Raw genomic sequence first — 15,961 nt, 5'->3', positions numbered from 1 at the left:
AAACTCTCATGGAATGTTTGGAATGTTATTGAAAATGCTGACCTGTTGAGGTCGACCATCGCCACATGTGGTGTTCGAGTTTCATCACCTCAAGTGAAAACCATCATTTAACGACAGCAGTTGTTTAATAGCTTGGTGTCAAACAAGGAAATAATTGAAGAAAGTCGTCGCTACGTAAAAGTTGTTAATCGCACATACAAGACAAAGAATTTTAGTGTAATGATGGGTAATCAACATCGTTTATAGTAAAAGAATGTTTACGTATGCATTGTCGTGCCAAAGGCGTAATAATTATTGAAATATCTTTTGATCCTAATATGTCGATACACGGTGTATTTCATTTATCGAAGTCAACACATACACCGTGAATGTTAATTGAAGCTCTGTCGCAGTATGGTCAATTTGACAACTGTTAAACCGGAGGACGATACTTCGCCAGATCGTTTACCATTGTGGACACATATATTGGCGCTTATTCTGTATGTGGTGCTCTTTATTCTGGCTGTGTTTGGAAACGCGTTAGCGTTATGGATACTTCGCATGAAGCCGGAACTTCGAACCTTAACACACGCTTTCTTAACAAATCTCGTGATTGCAGACTTATTATTAGCGTTATTAACACCGCTCGAAGCGGTGGCAACATTCTCTGCTACGTATGTGCTCGGAGATTATGGTTGTAAGATACAAAGGACGTCCTTATATTTCTTCTATGCCGCTTCGATATTAACTCTGACAGCAATAAGCTTAGAAAGATACGTTGCGATTTGCTACCCCATTCAGTACGATGACTTTAAGAAACGTAAAACAAGAATTATTGCTTTCATTTGGTTCGCTTCTGCGTTTCTGATCATTCCCCACGTATACTTGAGCGAGGAACGAACTCTGGACGGCGAATCAGTGTGCTTTCAATTTCACACGACGGACAAAACGCGGGCGCCTTTCTTCTTTCTTCCTTGCTTTCTTCTTCTGTACCTGTTTCCGCTTGCTATGGTCAGCGTGACGTACTGGAAATCAGCTAGGAAATTGATGGAACTTGAGAATCGCTTAGAAGTCAATTCAATTGGAGACGTATCCTTGACGGTGCGAATGAGAAAAGAGGTTTTACGAATGTTATTGGTTGTTATAGTATTCTTTGTCATCCAATGGACTCCATTTGAGATTGTCGAGATTCTAGACTCGGCGCCCGGGGTTATGGATGTGAATCCCATCAGCTCACGTCGCGTGGCTGTCAACATGTTGGCGTTCTCAAATGCTGTCGTTAATCCTATCCTATTTGGATTTATGTCGAAGCCTTTCCGCGATGGATTTAAGGAATCCGGATTAAAGATAATCAGGTTTATTTGTTGTTCGTCAGGAAGCCAAGCAGTGTGTTGTTCGTGCTGCTGTAATCGATTTAGCTTTGTCTTTTATACTGGAAGTAATGCTAACCTGACATCGTCAACTCCTGATACTAGCACGGTGCGCATAGACTGGGATTCCAGCTTTAGCAAGCTTGAAAATCCTGTGACAATTGTCGAGAACGAGTTGGTGGCATTCCAAGAATTACCCGATGGCAATGCAGTTCCAGATCATAAATTATGATGCAAATCAACACTTGTTGTAATATTTCCTTTGCAGTTTCAGAGAAGACGACGTTATTATATTATTTATCTCTAAAATTAGTTCGTGGAGAGCTGTTCATTTCAATTTTCTTTAAAGTAGACATACGGTGACCGTCTGTTTCAATCAGCAGACGTTATTCAATTAAGATAATGTTAATACTGATACAAGTTTATTTGAATTGCAAATACAGCATAAGCCTGTGTAAACAAGCCTGAAATAATGTGTACTAGTCTCTTTATTTCGCTGACAATACGAACAAAACCACTTTCTTGAGTTCTGTGGGCGTTTTGACAGAAAAATTACATTTTAAGTTTGTATGACAACATGTGTTGTTCCTTGAAGCAGATCAGTAAAGTTTGTGCATATGATTTTCTTCTTTTTCAAGAAATGTTGCCTGACCTCACTAACAAGTTACTGACAAAGCCAAAGGTTTAATTCAATGCTAGATTCTATCATTCATTCATGCATATATTATAAGTTATAACATTTCGACTTATTTCTAGCGTGGACATAGCTACGAACGAAAAAATAGGGGAAAATGCGAAGCAAGTGCATGAGAACAGCGAAGTTTTATGACATATTATCTGTTTCTATTATATTTAAGTAATTTATAAGATATTAATTAAACATGCACGTAAATTTGTGACTTGCTTGCAAGTATGCGCGAGCACTGTCAGGACACCGAAGTCATCGAACAATATTGCATGCATGCGCTTTGTCAGTTATGCATTGCTGGAGTATTCTTTTGTGATATCTAGGCATAACGTATTTCTAGTCAAGAATATAGTAATACGTACTTGACTAATTTGTCTTTATGCGTTACCAGATGTTTTACAATTGAAGTGGAGCCAGCCATAGACATAGACAATAATATCTTACTTTTATTTAGAATAAACATAAGATCAATTACAATAAGCTATGAAAAATCATCTTACTATTTAAACCTATACTAAACCATATATATTTAAACGAAGAGATTTATTCAATATTTCATATACATTGTTTTTGCATGCACGAAGCGATGTCGTCCGACTAATCCAATTTTCATGCATTGTTCTCTCGTGAAAACAGCTTTTTCTTCGACATACATTTCTCCGTTTCTTCGATGTCTGTGATTGTTTTCATGGAGATGCTCCCCAGTGTCGGTTTTTCCATTGCTGACACAGTTCCATTCGATTTTCCACCTTCTCGAATCTTGCCGGAACTTCTTTTGAAGACCAGCAACAAGACAACGGCGTTTATGATCTCCAGTGTTCTTAAAACTGTTTTTAAAACCCACCAGGACCAGGTGTCAGAATATTTCTCGCTTGTTGTTATGCCGCTTACTGCTTCATATATCTTCAGGACAAAAAATACTGCCGATGTTGCAGAAAGAGCTCCAATGAGTAGACTGAGTCTCTTTAGTTTCTTTCCTTCAACTTTCATGCCACGGTCAAATTTTGCTTGTTCAAAGGTTGCGTTGGCGTTCTTGCGAAGTTTGTAAGTCAATGTTGCAAACCCTCCAGAGACAATCAACCCCCAACAGGCAAATGTTGTTTGACAAACCGTTAGCATGATCTTGCCCTTATCCCCCGAAACCAGGGTCACAAAGTCTGAGGTTATAAAGAACACGAAGTTCACAACGGTTACGACGAATGCAACGAGCCCCAATTGCCGCTGACGGCATTTCCCTGTGATTCGAGTTAAGATCGAGGTGATGTAGAGCAGTATTGCCAACGAGGCTGTTAGAGACGTGGAGCCGAGCCCTTCGATCAACACGCAAGCGAAGATCCACCAAATTGTGGAGTTCCCTCCGGACATATACAGAATTACGAACAGCAACACTGCACGCGAGATGGACAGCAATATGATCGCACTTAACATGATAATTTTGACAAAATGCTTGCTCTCCCTGGAGTTTCGTTTGAACACGAGAGCGAGGATGGTGATCATGCCCAGGATGATGAAGGAAACCGCGAACAGGTAGACATGTGCTGGAAAAAGCCAACCTAGCTCATCCTGAGCTGTGCCGTCCCAATTCGGGTTGGGCTCTGGTGGTGCATCTTCTATAGCCATCTGAAGATCTTAGAACAACGAGCAATGCCGAGTTATTCAGGATGTTTGCTAAACGCTTTTCCACAGGAATGAAAATCCCTTTTAAGAAAAACGAAGAAAATCTCTTTGTTTCCTACCGTGCTACATGCAGATCCTAAGAGTTGTTCCAAAGTCTGTCAATGAAACTGTCACAATACTAGGTGAATTGTCAACGCGAGACTACTGTGTTTTCCACTGCTTTACTCCAAAACCATGACAATCATTTCACAATGTATCCGTAACCATAAAGAAATGATCTTTTCAGTTGAGTTCGATCGCGTATAGATACGATGCAATCTTTGAGATCTTTGACGTTCAACGTTATCTCCACGAACACATGCGTTCGTTTCAACAAAGCTGAAATAAATCCTCAATTACGGCACGTGATATGACAACTTTGTCGAGTGTATATGAACAGCTGGTCCGGTGGTTTGAAACCCAGTAGCGAAGAAATTAAATGTTGTGTTATGCAGAGTAGATCTTCACGCCATTCGCCGCCGTGACGATCATCAATATTTATAATTGTATCCGAAAACCCTGCACCGTCTGTGTCTAAAAAAAATGGCTTTATAAATTGCAAAATTCTTACGATAACAAGTAATTAAATTTTTCGGGTCGTAATTAAAAAACTCGCTGTGAACAGAGCGCAATGAACAGTGATATTTTTAGGCAATGTACCGCGAGAAAAATTGAAAAAAACACTGCTGGGTCGATATTAATCAAATGGCTATCTGTGGCTATGGAACCTTATCTAACTTATCTTTATACATTTATTGAATTTAAACTAATAATTAATTCATACTCGCTTAGAAATAGAAAAATGAGTTTTTCGTTGTGTAAACAGCGAAATCTTGTTGATTTTCGTATTAATATCTCAAACAATTGTAATTTCTACACGCTTGAAAAATTTTTACATTGAAAAATATTACTTTCGTTGATAATCAAGTGAATCTTATTAGCTAGATACAATTACCATCCTATTTAAAACTTATTAATCATTCATAGCCTGTAACCTTTATTATTTATCACATAATTTTAGTTCATTATGGCAAACACAATATGCTCAGTATATATGTTTATTTACAGGTCATTTCTGTTACTGGCCGTAAGCCTTTTCGAGTGAGTATGGGTGTACCCTGAGCGCTGTCATTTTGGGGATGTATGGAGAATCGTTTTGGGTACGTATGGATATCACCATTTCTTTTTGGATAGTATATTTAACATCCAAGTGGTTCGTGTTGTGCATCATCTTTTCACTTGTCTTCAAGACACGAGTCACACACCCTCACAGGGTGGTCCCAGCCTCTTACGGGAACCGCTTGCATCTTTGTAGAACATCTACCGCAGACACCTTGACCACAGGCGCGGCAATGATGTTTCGAGTCCACAATACGAAACTTGTAATCGCAACATGCGCATGTCACAATATCGGCATCCGCTACCCAGTAGGATGGACGTGCGACGTCGTTAATAAGTGTCCTTGGAAGGTCCACGACTTGTGCTAGTTTACTCACGGAGCTGTGCAACACCTCTCCCACCTTGCGGGCACGCAGGTCGTCCTTGCCTGAATGTTGGTCGTCCTCATCAAGAGCTTCACTTAAGGCGCTATAAAGAAAGATACTTATACTTCAAGTAATTTATCGCTGGATGTAAAGGCTGACACCCTCATACAGCCAGAGATTATTGCTCCCCCCCCAGCTCCAGAATGTACATTGCTCCCCCCCCCAGCTCCAGAATGTACATCTTGTTTCCTTTGTGAATTGTAATATTGGATTTATCACCTTGTGTCAACGAGTTCTCCTTCGAAAATCTCGTCATCTTCTGATTTCGTCTCGCTTTGCAGAAAGCAGGTCTTGCAAACTTTTACCGGACCAGGGCCCCAGCCTCTGTCAGGCACGGGCATGACGAAATCGGAACAGTCATGACAGAAACCCTGACCGCAGGCACGACAGTGGTGCTTCGCCTCGGAACTTTCAAAGATGTGTTTGCAACCATAACACTCCTAAGGGAGAGACGCATTTCATTCTAATTAAAAGCCCCATCATGATTTTAGCGTCGAATCTTTGAACGTTGATTTTATGTCTGTTTTCCATACCAGACAGGTTTTTCTTATCTAATCTTATTACAAGATAAATCACATAATCCATATGATATGGACACACCTTGATTTCATTATTGGACACCCAATAACCAGGTGCAATTGCGTCGGACAGTAAATCTTTGATATATCTCGATGGTACTTCACTGACAACATCTACCGTCCGCTTGACAAAATTTAGGCCGTCCAACACACGACGTCCTGTGTGATTCACGTCTCCATAATGTTCCTAAACGCGAAATACAGTAATTTAACATCGGCTGAGGCGCGCAAACCCTGCGATCTTAGTTGCTTTCAGTGAATGGTAGAGCATGAACATGGAGACAGAGCTGAAGATGGAATGCAGAGAAGATAGGGCGACCCACAGATGGTTCCACTCAATTTCTTTTTTCTCTGAATTTGATGTATCAATATCTCGGGTAATTATAGCGGCTATAAACTTGTCAGTGACTTTCTAATTTTGTCTGCTCTGCCTGGCTCGTTCGTCCCCTCTCCCCCTCACATATCGGTATCATTTTTACAAACTTCACTTACACCTTGCCAAACGTGTTTCAAGTGAGTTCTAACAACCGTTTTCTCTGGTTCAGTATTTCCATACCAGTATTGGCGACTTCTGTAAATGACACCACATTCTGGACACTCGAGAACGTACCTTGAAAATAATGATGAAGTGGAAGTTTCTCAGCAAAAATTGTAAAGGTTTTTAGTGGCCTTTCCTGGACTATCAACCTACCCTGACCATGCGTAATTGGCCAAGCCTTTCAATGAACCATCACCATCTGCATACGTTTTCTCTGTCACAATATTGTTCTTTCCTCGTTGATAACATGCCTATTTATTGGTTGTAAAGAAAGAGTTCTTACTAAGGTATGCACTGACACATTTTGAAGATGATTCATACATACATTGCATGTAAAATATCGATTATCAAACTGTGTCATGTAGTGGCAGCTTTTCTCTGACTTATGAGCAGTTCCGTCTCGACCGTGGTTCATTGTTCCCTCGCATCTTGTACTAAGAAATTAACAACATGCCACTTTTTGATTAACTGGCAAATAATTACATAGTTTACAGACAAATTGATTGAAAGGTCACTGTACCTGCAGCATTGGCAGATAGTCAGGCAAGTGAAATAAGAATCTGGAAATGTGTCTGGAACAACGTTTTCAATTTCACCTTTGAACTTTTCATTGAGATGCTACAGATTCAAAATGGAATATACCATAATATTGATTCTTATTAGGTTAAAGTACACTTCTGGTAAATGTCTGTTAGACAAAGTAAAAAGCAAGTGTCTTAGTAATATTTCATTATCTTACATTCAATACATCATATATGACTCCAAGTGGTCTTCGAGAACGTACTGACAAGTCATTAGTAAGTTCAATCACCGTCTTAAACAGTGCTTGAAAATCTGTGCTGTGATTCAATGTCTTTGTCCCCACATATTTTATTGAACTGAATGCCTGTGGATCTTGTTTAACAGCTGCAAACCTTTGTTTCAGTAATTCATCGGCAGATTTTGTTTCGCCTGGTAACATAGGAAGTAAATAATATATGAACCTTGTATGTATAGTTAAGACCTACAAAATAGCCAACTGCCAAAGACTAACTATCCAATATAGTTAATTTTGACTTTGACATTATTGCATTACCTAAGTCATTGCTTTGAGTTCCAAGAATTTCAGTATGGTGAGTTTCATGAAATATGACCACAGCTGGTCCAAGCAGACATATGGGTAAGTTCAACTGACTGCGTTCAATGGCAGCCTTTAGCTCAGGTGAAAAATGCCTCAAATATGCTTTCGATGCATCACCGAGGAAACTAAACATGTCTGAATGCAACCTCTCAGCTTTTGTGCGATATATGATAACATCTGATATTGCAAGTATTTTCATCAGAAGTCTCTTGCGTTGGTTAGAATTATTAGATGTGCTTAGCAGGCCCTCTGTGTCAACAATCAACAAGTGATTTTTCTCATCATATGCAGCCCAGATGCCTACAGTACATGAGGTTTGAGATGCTGAAGTTGAGAACACTTCTTGGCCACTGAAGAACGTATGGTTCAATGTGTATGACTTGCCGTCACCAGTATTGCCAAAGATGGAGACAACTTTCAAGTTCTCATCTTCTGAACAGACAAGCTTTCTTGCAAAATCTTCCTTGTCTTCAACCTATTAATATAACCAGACTCAAGCTGAAAATGACAACAATATCAACCATCAATAAAACAGTAACTGGGAATGATATTGGTACATCATAAGTCAACTTTGAATGGAAAATATGATAAAAAAGAGTTGTGTGATAGACTGGTACTTGATTATAATACTTTGCGTCCCTTTGCGTCATATATCATACGAAGATTTCTTCCTCTATAATCTCAACCCTACGACCCTTCATAACAACAACAAAACTAAAACTTCGTCAATTATTTCAACAAACCTGTATTTTTTCTTGATGAATATCAATCAATAACACCCCCCGTTTCCTGCCATGTGTGTCATCGTGCATCGTAGACTTCTCCGGCTTCTCTTCTATCATTTTTTTCCGGTTTTCGTTTAGTAAATCCATGGAATCGCTTCAATTTCTTTGGGTCTTCGACTGGGCATTCCCCCTTCCTTCTTACCTTTGCGTCATCAAAACAAAACCCAAGCACAATCAGCGAGAGGGGAAATGCAATGTCAGCAATAATTGACCAATGAGAATTGAGGAAAACATTCCGCCATGTTGGAAATTGAAAAATTACAATAAAATACACAATAAAATACACAATTCGAAATATATCTGCCTTTTTTTACTATAAATCCTTTGCGAGGTATCTTAACTAGAATAGGTTGTGCAAAGTAATATCATGTGCGTTTTCGTCAAAGAAATATTCGCAAAATTAGATGTAATTTTTCTGCTTTAGAAATAATGAATATATATTATTACCCAGAGCCCCACGCGAGCTTGGTTGCGTGCTTCGAAGGAAAAAATCGACGATATTTCATATTTGTTTTCCTCTGTAAAATGTCTTCTAAAAAGAAAGATTTAGACTCGAAAAAGAAGCGCAAAAGGGTTGTTGTTGAATCAGAAAGCGATGATGACGACAGCGACGAAGACCTTGAAGAGGTGGGCGAGAATTTTATCTTGTCTAGTATGTGTCGTGACCCGAAATATGTAGAGTGGTTCGTGATGTTGTCGGTTTTGACACTTTTGTGCATTTTACTACAGATGAAAATGTGAAGAAATTGGAGCAAATCAAATTCTCCAACTGGTAGTCTTGCTTGGGGAGGAATGAGCCAGGGTAGAGTACAGTTACTTAAAATCAACACAGGCACTTCATTTTTCTTTCAGGAGTTGCTTTCGCTTGCAAAGCGAGCTCGTACGCAGCAACAAGAACCAACTCCACAAGCTGCCAAACAAAACCCAGAATCCGACAGTGACAGTGAATCCTCCGAGGGCAGCGATGATGAGGTTTGATGATTGACTTGTTATTGCCTTTAATCTTTAATATTGAAGGTTTGACTGTCAACAGAATATTGGGCTTCCTCCATTCATATTTCCTAGTAATATATAAATATTTACCCAAGTATGTTATGTATACATTATACTTTTCTAAATGTTGATTGAGATTATTGTGAAATTATATTTATTGATATACAAATATTGGGAAGTACAATTATTATTCTCAAAATCAAGCCATCATGTTCATGCAAAATGTCAAGTAGACATGTATGCATAATAGTTTTAAGAGTTTGACAAAGCTTGCTTTATTTGTAGTGGACAATCGATGACAGACCCAACAAGGGCAAGGTGAAGAAGAATGGAACGAAGAAACCACCGAAAAAGCCAGCATCAGAATCTGGTGAAACTGATGATTCGAGTTCTGAGTCATCTGATGGTATGTATGCACCATTTTTACAAAGAGTACCATGAACATTCGCCAACTTGGAGTGCATCCAATGGTGTATCATGCTTATCGAGTGTGTTTTACATATAGTATATCCTTCATTTAGATTCTGATTCCGGTTCGTCATCAGTATCTCAAGAAAATGAGAAGTTTGATGATGGTTTGGATGAGTTTTGCATTGGAGATCAAGCCGACCGAGAGAGGTTGGATAAAATGACAGAAAAAGAACGCGAAACAGAGATTTTCAATCGTCTTGAACGACGAGAGGCAATGAAAACCCGTCAAGAAATTAAACAGAAACTGAAACTCGCCAAAAAGAAAGAGAAGAAGAAAAGAGAAAAGGAAAAGGCTGTTAGTGAGAAGGATGGAACTGGAGGAATTGCCTTTAGTCGAAGTGGACGTAAGAAGGTGGTGGAAGAGAAGAAAGTTAAAGCTTTTAATGAACTGAAACAAAGAAGACATGAAAAGAAAGAAAAGGCATTATTAGAGCAGAAAGAACCATGGAAAACTAATGAGGTTTATAGTTCTGATGATGATGCGGAAGAAGAACAGGAGGAACAAACTGAACAAGTTGCATCATCTGAGGAAGAGAGTGAAGATGAGTAAGTGTTCAGATCTGACTGTATATTTATATTCTAGTAATATTTATTCACTTACTGTCATCTAAGTATTCTGGTTAGAAAGCTTTAAGACAGTTAATGATTTCTCTTTTCTAACCCAGGGTGATGGAAGAAACTGAAGAAAAGGTCAGCAGTGTCGAGGATGTGGAGAAAGTTAGATTGTCTCGGCATAAAATGGAAAAGTATGTCAGCTAAAAATGTACAGTTTACTGATTTGCAATGGAAATAAATTTCAAACCATTCAACCTGGAAATAATTACTTTATAGATGGGTTCATATGCCTTACTTTGAAGAGCTTGTGAAAGGTTGTTTTGTCAGAATTGGTATTGGGCAGAATGAAGGCCGATCAATTTATAGGGTAAGCCATTTTGCTGTTGTTTTATGACTCTTGTCATGTTAACTCAATACCAGCTGTAATTGCTGATTGACCAGTCATTCATTTAATTCTTTGCCTCGTTCATGTCATCGCAGGTAGCTCAGATTATGGGAGTTGTGGAAACAGCCAAAGTTTACAATTTAGGTGGCACAAGAACTAATAAAGGTCTAAAACTCAAGTAAGGATTGTGGCAGTTAAACAACCAATAGTTTATTATCAAATATCCTTTGTGATACAAGACAACCTGTGTAATGTGTTTGTTTCATGTAGACATGGACAACAGGAGAGGGTATTCAGATTAGAGTTTGTGTCTAACCAAGCCTTCACTGATAGTGAATTTGGACGTTGGTTGTCAGAGGTATATTTATTTGTTCTCTTGGTCTACTTCATGTTGTTCATTTTCGAAATTTAGCCAATAGTTGAAAGACCGAGCAATTAATTCTTAAAATTTATGGATGTAGATGCATTCCAATGACATTCCTGTCCCCACAATGGAGGAAGTTGACAATAAACTTCTAGAATTACAAAACAGCAAGAACTATAGTTACCAAGACAATGATGTAGATAAGGTAATGTAGGTACTTGTAGTTTGATTATTTGTCGTTTTTTTCTTGTTTTTTAGCAACTATTTTATTCTATTCTACAGATAGTTGCAGAGAAAACAAAGTTTAGAAAAACCCCATTCAACTATGCTATGAAAAAGAATCAGCTTCTCAGATCAAAGGTAAATTAAAGTTGGGCAATTTCAATTATTTCATTACATGTTGCAGATGCTATGAAATAACTGTGTTATAACAACACATGTTACTGCATATGCTGTGAAGTTCGAATATGCTGGTTTGCTTAAAGTGAAATTTTTGTATTTTTATTGTGTTGAAAGGAAATAGCTGAACAGCAAGGTAATCTGGATGAATCTCAGACACTTCAGTCAGAACTGGATGAACTTGAAGAAAGAGCACAAGAGTTAGATAAACAGAGAAGTAGAGGACTTAGTGCAATTAGGTACACAATCTAAGATATCAATTAATCCTGTGAGAAAATTAGCTGTTATAAGACCATTCATATCTTGCCCTTAGTTACATCAACGAGAGGAACCGCAAGAAGAACATTGTGGAAGCGGAAAAGGCCATTGTCGTGAGTTTTCTTGTTGAAGAAATGAGCGTTTTAGTTCACTTAAACTGACAGCGCGTTAACCTTTTCACGCTTTTCAGGCAGAGGCAAAGATTGAAGAGAAGAAAGATGATCCTTTCACAAGAAGGAAGACCCTGCCCCAACTTGTTGCAAAGGTACACAGCTTTTGAACCCCATGCCTGATGCCACCTGATTGGGTGATGGAAAATCTAACAAATTTACTGATTGGTCTATTATGAAATTCTTCATAGTTTATTTTATATGTTTTTTTTTATCTCCAGATCAACAAAGGTCCAGAATTCACACCCGAGCAAATACGAAGATTACAAGAAGAAGCTGCTGCTGATAATATTCAAGTCAATATACCTGGGGTACGTTTAGCAAACAAGTCAATGAAGTCATTTGAACCTGTAGTTCATCTATTCTGATCATCCTATCAAATTTAGTTCATCTATTCTGATAATCCTATCAAATTGTGTTTATAGATGAGTCAAACGCCAATGGCCGGAGATCAGGTAAAATAGACTATGTCGTTTTGGGGGTCACTGCATGGTGTTAAGTTAATGCACCATTACATACGATGCTGTAAATTGTAAAACCTCAACTCTTGCTGGACATTTCTGCACCATAAACTGGATGCAATAAATAGTTTAGCTAACAGCAGTGATTGTTGAACATGTTTAGAACTCCAGCATAGACATGGCAGACACTCCAAACAGGCGACCTTCCATCAACACAGAAAACGAGGATCTTTTCAATGCGCACGACTTCGACATTAAAATTGAACTCGACTTTCCTTTGCCAGGTGAGACATCTCCCCGTTTCTGAGATTTATTTCATTTCTATTTTTCTGCGTTTCTGAAAACCCATTTTATTTCTACGCTTCTGAGAGATCATTTCAACCTCTCATTCTCTGCATATTTCCATTTTAGATAATCGCCCGGCATCAGCGACCCCTAAAGCAACGAATCACAATAAACAAAACGCACCCAGACGCTCTTTAAACCTCGAAGACTACAAGAAACGGCGGGGTTTAATTTAATACACTCTCAATAAACACCGTCTCACGTGTTGATCTGCGAACATTTGATTGTTCGTACATACTCAATGCATCGTACGTAAAAGATGGATTGACGATGTAAGAACATATTTTAGTATAAATGCCAACACACAAAAGCGAGGCTGACGTGCACAGCATAAGACAGACGTCCTGTGCTTCCTTTTAACCCGGGAGATTCTTGCCACCAGAACCTATCACAAATTTTCCCTGAATGTTTCGCTTTTTTCTCAGTGATTTTTACCTTGTAAATAAAGTCAGTTTCTGCCCTATCCTATCCATGCACATGTCATTGTCGTGTTTATTGTACAAAATAAGCTGTGTCTTTGAAGGGAACGTTTGCCCACAGCGGTATTTCAAGCGTTATTAGGTTTTGCCTGATTTTACTGCTTTTCAAGCAAGTCTTGTTGGTTACCGCTCTGTGTGAACGTACCCTTTGTGAACCTGAAGTAGAGGTTATATAGTTTAGGTCGGATCATAGTTAAAAACCTTGTTGATGAAGAAACTAATTTAGTCGTGAGATATTTATTGAATTGATGTACTATTAAAGTGGGGGTTGTGTATTACAATAAAAGGAGCTTTAGCTGTGAATGTGATTGCAACAGTGCATACTTCATGCATATTGTTAGGTTACGTCATCACGGAATAGTCGAGCGTAGTCGTACAAGCGGCGGCACCCGAATACCAACGACTACGACTCGAATGGTGGCGCAAGCAACCATAGGTCATAACACTGACATAGGTCTGTGTGCCACAGTAATGTTTTAGAACTTCAATATTCTGTATTTTCACCCGAAATGCACGAATTTTGTTCGTCATTATCACAGCTAAAGCTCCCTGATTAGCACAAGAGTCTTCCTAATTGTGACGTCACTAATTGCCACATTTTGAGAAGACTTATATTGTAATCCGGGTAAGCCTTGTTGACCGGGCTTAATTTATTGGCAGGTTTTTAATAGATAGTTTGTAACATATTCAATTAACTTATAAACATGTCAGCTAACCGTCGAACAAACAGCTGTCCAGTTGAACGACGGATACCCGACTCTTGTGAGGATCGACCAAAGAGTGTTCTTGGAACCCACAATAAAGATGATTGTAAAAACGAGGATACCTTGTCTCTAGATGTCACGGCTAAACCAAGGTAATAAACGTTTCACAAGCCTAGAATTTTGGGGTGTCTTTATATTTTTTGAAGACCAGTGATTGATTGCGCTACCTGTTCTATTTTGCGTTCTACTTTTTATTATCTTTTTTGTCTAGTGAAAATAAAGCTAAGGTTAATCCCTGGCTAGAATCGAAATCCAAGGTATATCATGCTAAACCATGTTAATAGCATAGTTAAATATCTTGAGAGTGTTGAAGTGCAGTGTTGTTCAAACTTTTACTAGGATAAAGAGAAGACAAATGTATCTGGTGGTAGCAAGTTGTTCCGTCATTTTCCGCAGCCGACGACACCCCCGGAAAGTTCCGGAATGACGCGACCCCAGACGGAACCTGGTCGTATGAGAACGCAGATGTTCTCTGACAGTGCTAGAAATTTACCTCGTTCAAGCGTGCACGGTGTGGCGAAGTCTACCGCTGACACTGGAAACGAGAGAGATGAGCCGGAAGGAGGATGGGTTATGGTGGATAAGTAAGTACAATGCGGAACCCATTGGAACCCATGCATGATATTCGGAGGTCGCTAACATAGCATAATTACAACTGTGGTACAGTGGCAGTGTAGGGTTCTTCCTTTGGTGACAATGAAGGTGAATAGTTTTATATTGAAGAAATCTCATTAATACGAAGTTCTTCTCTTAGGTCACCATCAGAAACGGTGATGTCTTGTGATCCTGACGATGAAACAAACGTCATTGTTCTTAGTCCTAACAAGGAAATTGAAGAAACCAAGGAAAAGTCGGAGAAAGAAAATTCGGAACGGACTAAAAAGTTGTTGTCGAACAAGTTCGGTTCAACATTCAAAGTTTTACCAGAAACGCGCGACAAGACTACGTCTGCAGGCACTGGGAGAGAGTCAAGCAGACCCAGTGGAGGACTGAACAAGGTATAGACTTAGTTATTGTTGTTGCTCTATAAATCTCAAAGTTTACTAAAGGCAAGACCACTATATATTCAATCGACCACCTTCTCGGGGTCAACTCTAGACATTAACAACACGTTGAAATTCCTTTTTTTTAGCTGATGTCAGCGGTGGAAGCTGCTGACAGACCAGGAAAGGCGTCAATAGGAAATATAATAACATTTGCTGCCACCATTACCAAGTGGAAACAAAGTCGTGGTGCAAACGTCGGCTTTGGGAGTCTGGTGAGTTGTGTTTGTTCAACACATTTGAAATTCCCAAAACGATCAAATGTAAAATCTCGAGATATTTCATACGTCGAATCCTGGTTTCTCGTGGCGTTTTAGAAAGTTTTAATGCGGTTCTTTCCGAACATTGCATTACTTACGTATGCAAACACCTCGAATTCTGTTTTGTCTGTTAGGACCCTGAACATCGGGAGTTATTGGCCACTGAATCAACCCATCTGAAGACTGAGGTGAGTTGAATTTCTTTTGTCTTTGTTCAGTGGTACCCGCTTGTAAGTGAAACCAATCATTAATTCCAAGGTTGATTAACCATTTTATCATGGAAAAGACAATCATAAGAGCTGCAAATCTTCAGTGATCAATGAATAAAGTCTATAGATGATAAAAGTTAACAGCAATACAGCATCTCTTTTTTCTTAAAGATTCCCGAGGCTATGATGAGAACGATAAAAGAGGAGGCATTTAGGATCGTCCTGAAAACTACGCAAGGTTTGTTTGAAGTATTGCGATCTAATAAGATATTAGCGCAGCTTTCGTTCGTTTGTAAGACGAAGTGTTTCTTTCGTTCTTTCAGCGTACAGATCGCAGATTGGTAGCAAGCATAAACTTACAAAAGAGGCCTTCGAATATCTTAAAGATCTGAGAGAGGAATTGAAAAGGCAATAATGAAAATGATTGTCGTGGTGTCGTTTGCGCGATTACATTTTAGAAACGCTGGTAGCTACATGCACCATTTATGAATACAAAAATTATTAAAGTCTTTGCCGGTATAAAGCAATCACTATATCTATAGTATTG

General features: G+C 38.9%; 5 protein-coding genes across 5 annotated transcripts; 3 read left to right on the top strand and 2 right to left on the bottom strand.

Moving 5' to 3' along the window:
* The first annotated feature begins 15 nt into the window (after positions 1–15).
* On the top strand, positions 16–2,736 carry LOC114542141 (tachykinin-like peptides receptor 99D). Its single transcript, XM_028561887.1, has one exon. It carries the CDS (start codon positions 394–396, stop codon positions 1,579–1,581), a length of 1,188 nt encoding a protein of 395 aa, XP_028417688.1. The 5' UTR covers positions 16–393; the 3' UTR covers positions 1,582–2,736.
* LOC114542139 lies at positions 2,552–4,088 on the bottom strand. The gene has a single exon (XM_028561886.1). It carries the CDS (start codon positions 3,655–3,657, stop codon positions 2,647–2,649), a length of 1,011 nt encoding a protein of 336 aa, XP_028417687.1. The 5' UTR covers positions 3,658–4,088; the 3' UTR covers positions 2,552–2,646.
* A 758-nt stretch (positions 4,089–4,846) lies between these two features.
* LOC114542135 (zinc finger FYVE domain-containing protein 1-like) lies at positions 4,847–8,406 on the bottom strand. The gene is made up of 10 exons (XM_028561881.1): positions 8,217–8,406; positions 7,429–7,948; positions 7,093–7,304; positions 6,874–6,971; positions 6,679–6,787; positions 6,507–6,604; positions 6,308–6,425; positions 5,838–6,002; positions 5,457–5,677; positions 4,847–5,280 (listed from the first exon to the last, which is right to left on the bottom strand). Exons 1-10 carry the CDS (start codon positions 8,343–8,345, stop codon positions 4,929–4,931), a joined length of 2,022 nt encoding a protein of 673 aa, XP_028417682.1. The 5' UTR covers positions 8,346–8,406; the 3' UTR covers positions 4,847–4,928.
* A 295-nt stretch (positions 8,407–8,701) lies between these two features.
* LOC114542134 (RNA polymerase-associated protein RTF1 homolog) lies at positions 8,702–13,815 on the top strand. Its single transcript, XM_028561880.1, has 17 exons — positions 8,702–8,885; positions 9,111–9,230; positions 9,537–9,657; positions 9,773–10,268; positions 10,388–10,468; positions 10,554–10,644; positions 10,758–10,840; positions 10,933–11,020; positions 11,124–11,231; positions 11,309–11,386; positions 11,543–11,664; positions 11,739–11,796; positions 11,874–11,948; positions 12,075–12,164; positions 12,279–12,308; positions 12,478–12,598; positions 12,726–13,815. The coding sequence occupies exons 1-17, from the start codon at positions 8,784–8,786 to the stop codon at positions 12,833–12,835; spliced, it is 1,974 nt and encodes a 657-aa protein (XP_028417681.1). The 5' UTR covers positions 8,702–8,783; the 3' UTR covers positions 12,836–13,815.
* A 4-nt stretch (positions 13,816–13,819) lies between these two features.
* LOC114542138 lies at positions 13,820–15,854 on the top strand. Its single transcript, XM_028561885.1, has 8 exons — positions 13,820–13,994; positions 14,114–14,159; positions 14,242–14,486; positions 14,657–14,900; positions 15,035–15,160; positions 15,340–15,393; positions 15,586–15,652; positions 15,738–15,854. The coding sequence occupies exons 1-8, from the start codon at positions 13,843–13,845 to the stop codon at positions 15,827–15,829; spliced, it is 1,026 nt and encodes a 341-aa protein (XP_028417686.1). The 5' UTR covers positions 13,820–13,842; the 3' UTR covers positions 15,830–15,854.
* The last annotated feature ends 107 nt before the right edge of the window (positions 15,855–15,961 follow it).

Source organism: Dendronephthya gigantea, unplaced genomic scaffold (genome assembly GCF_004324835.1).
Source record: "Dendronephthya gigantea isolate DGI-Jeju-01 unplaced genomic scaffold, DenGig_1.0 000338F, whole genome shotgun sequence".
Taxonomy (NCBI): domain Eukaryota; kingdom Metazoa; phylum Cnidaria; class Anthozoa; order Malacalcyonacea; family Nephtheidae; genus Dendronephthya; species Dendronephthya gigantea.
The sequence above is the reverse complement of the archived record's forward strand: the minus strand, read 5'-3'. Positions and strand labels throughout refer to the sequence as shown.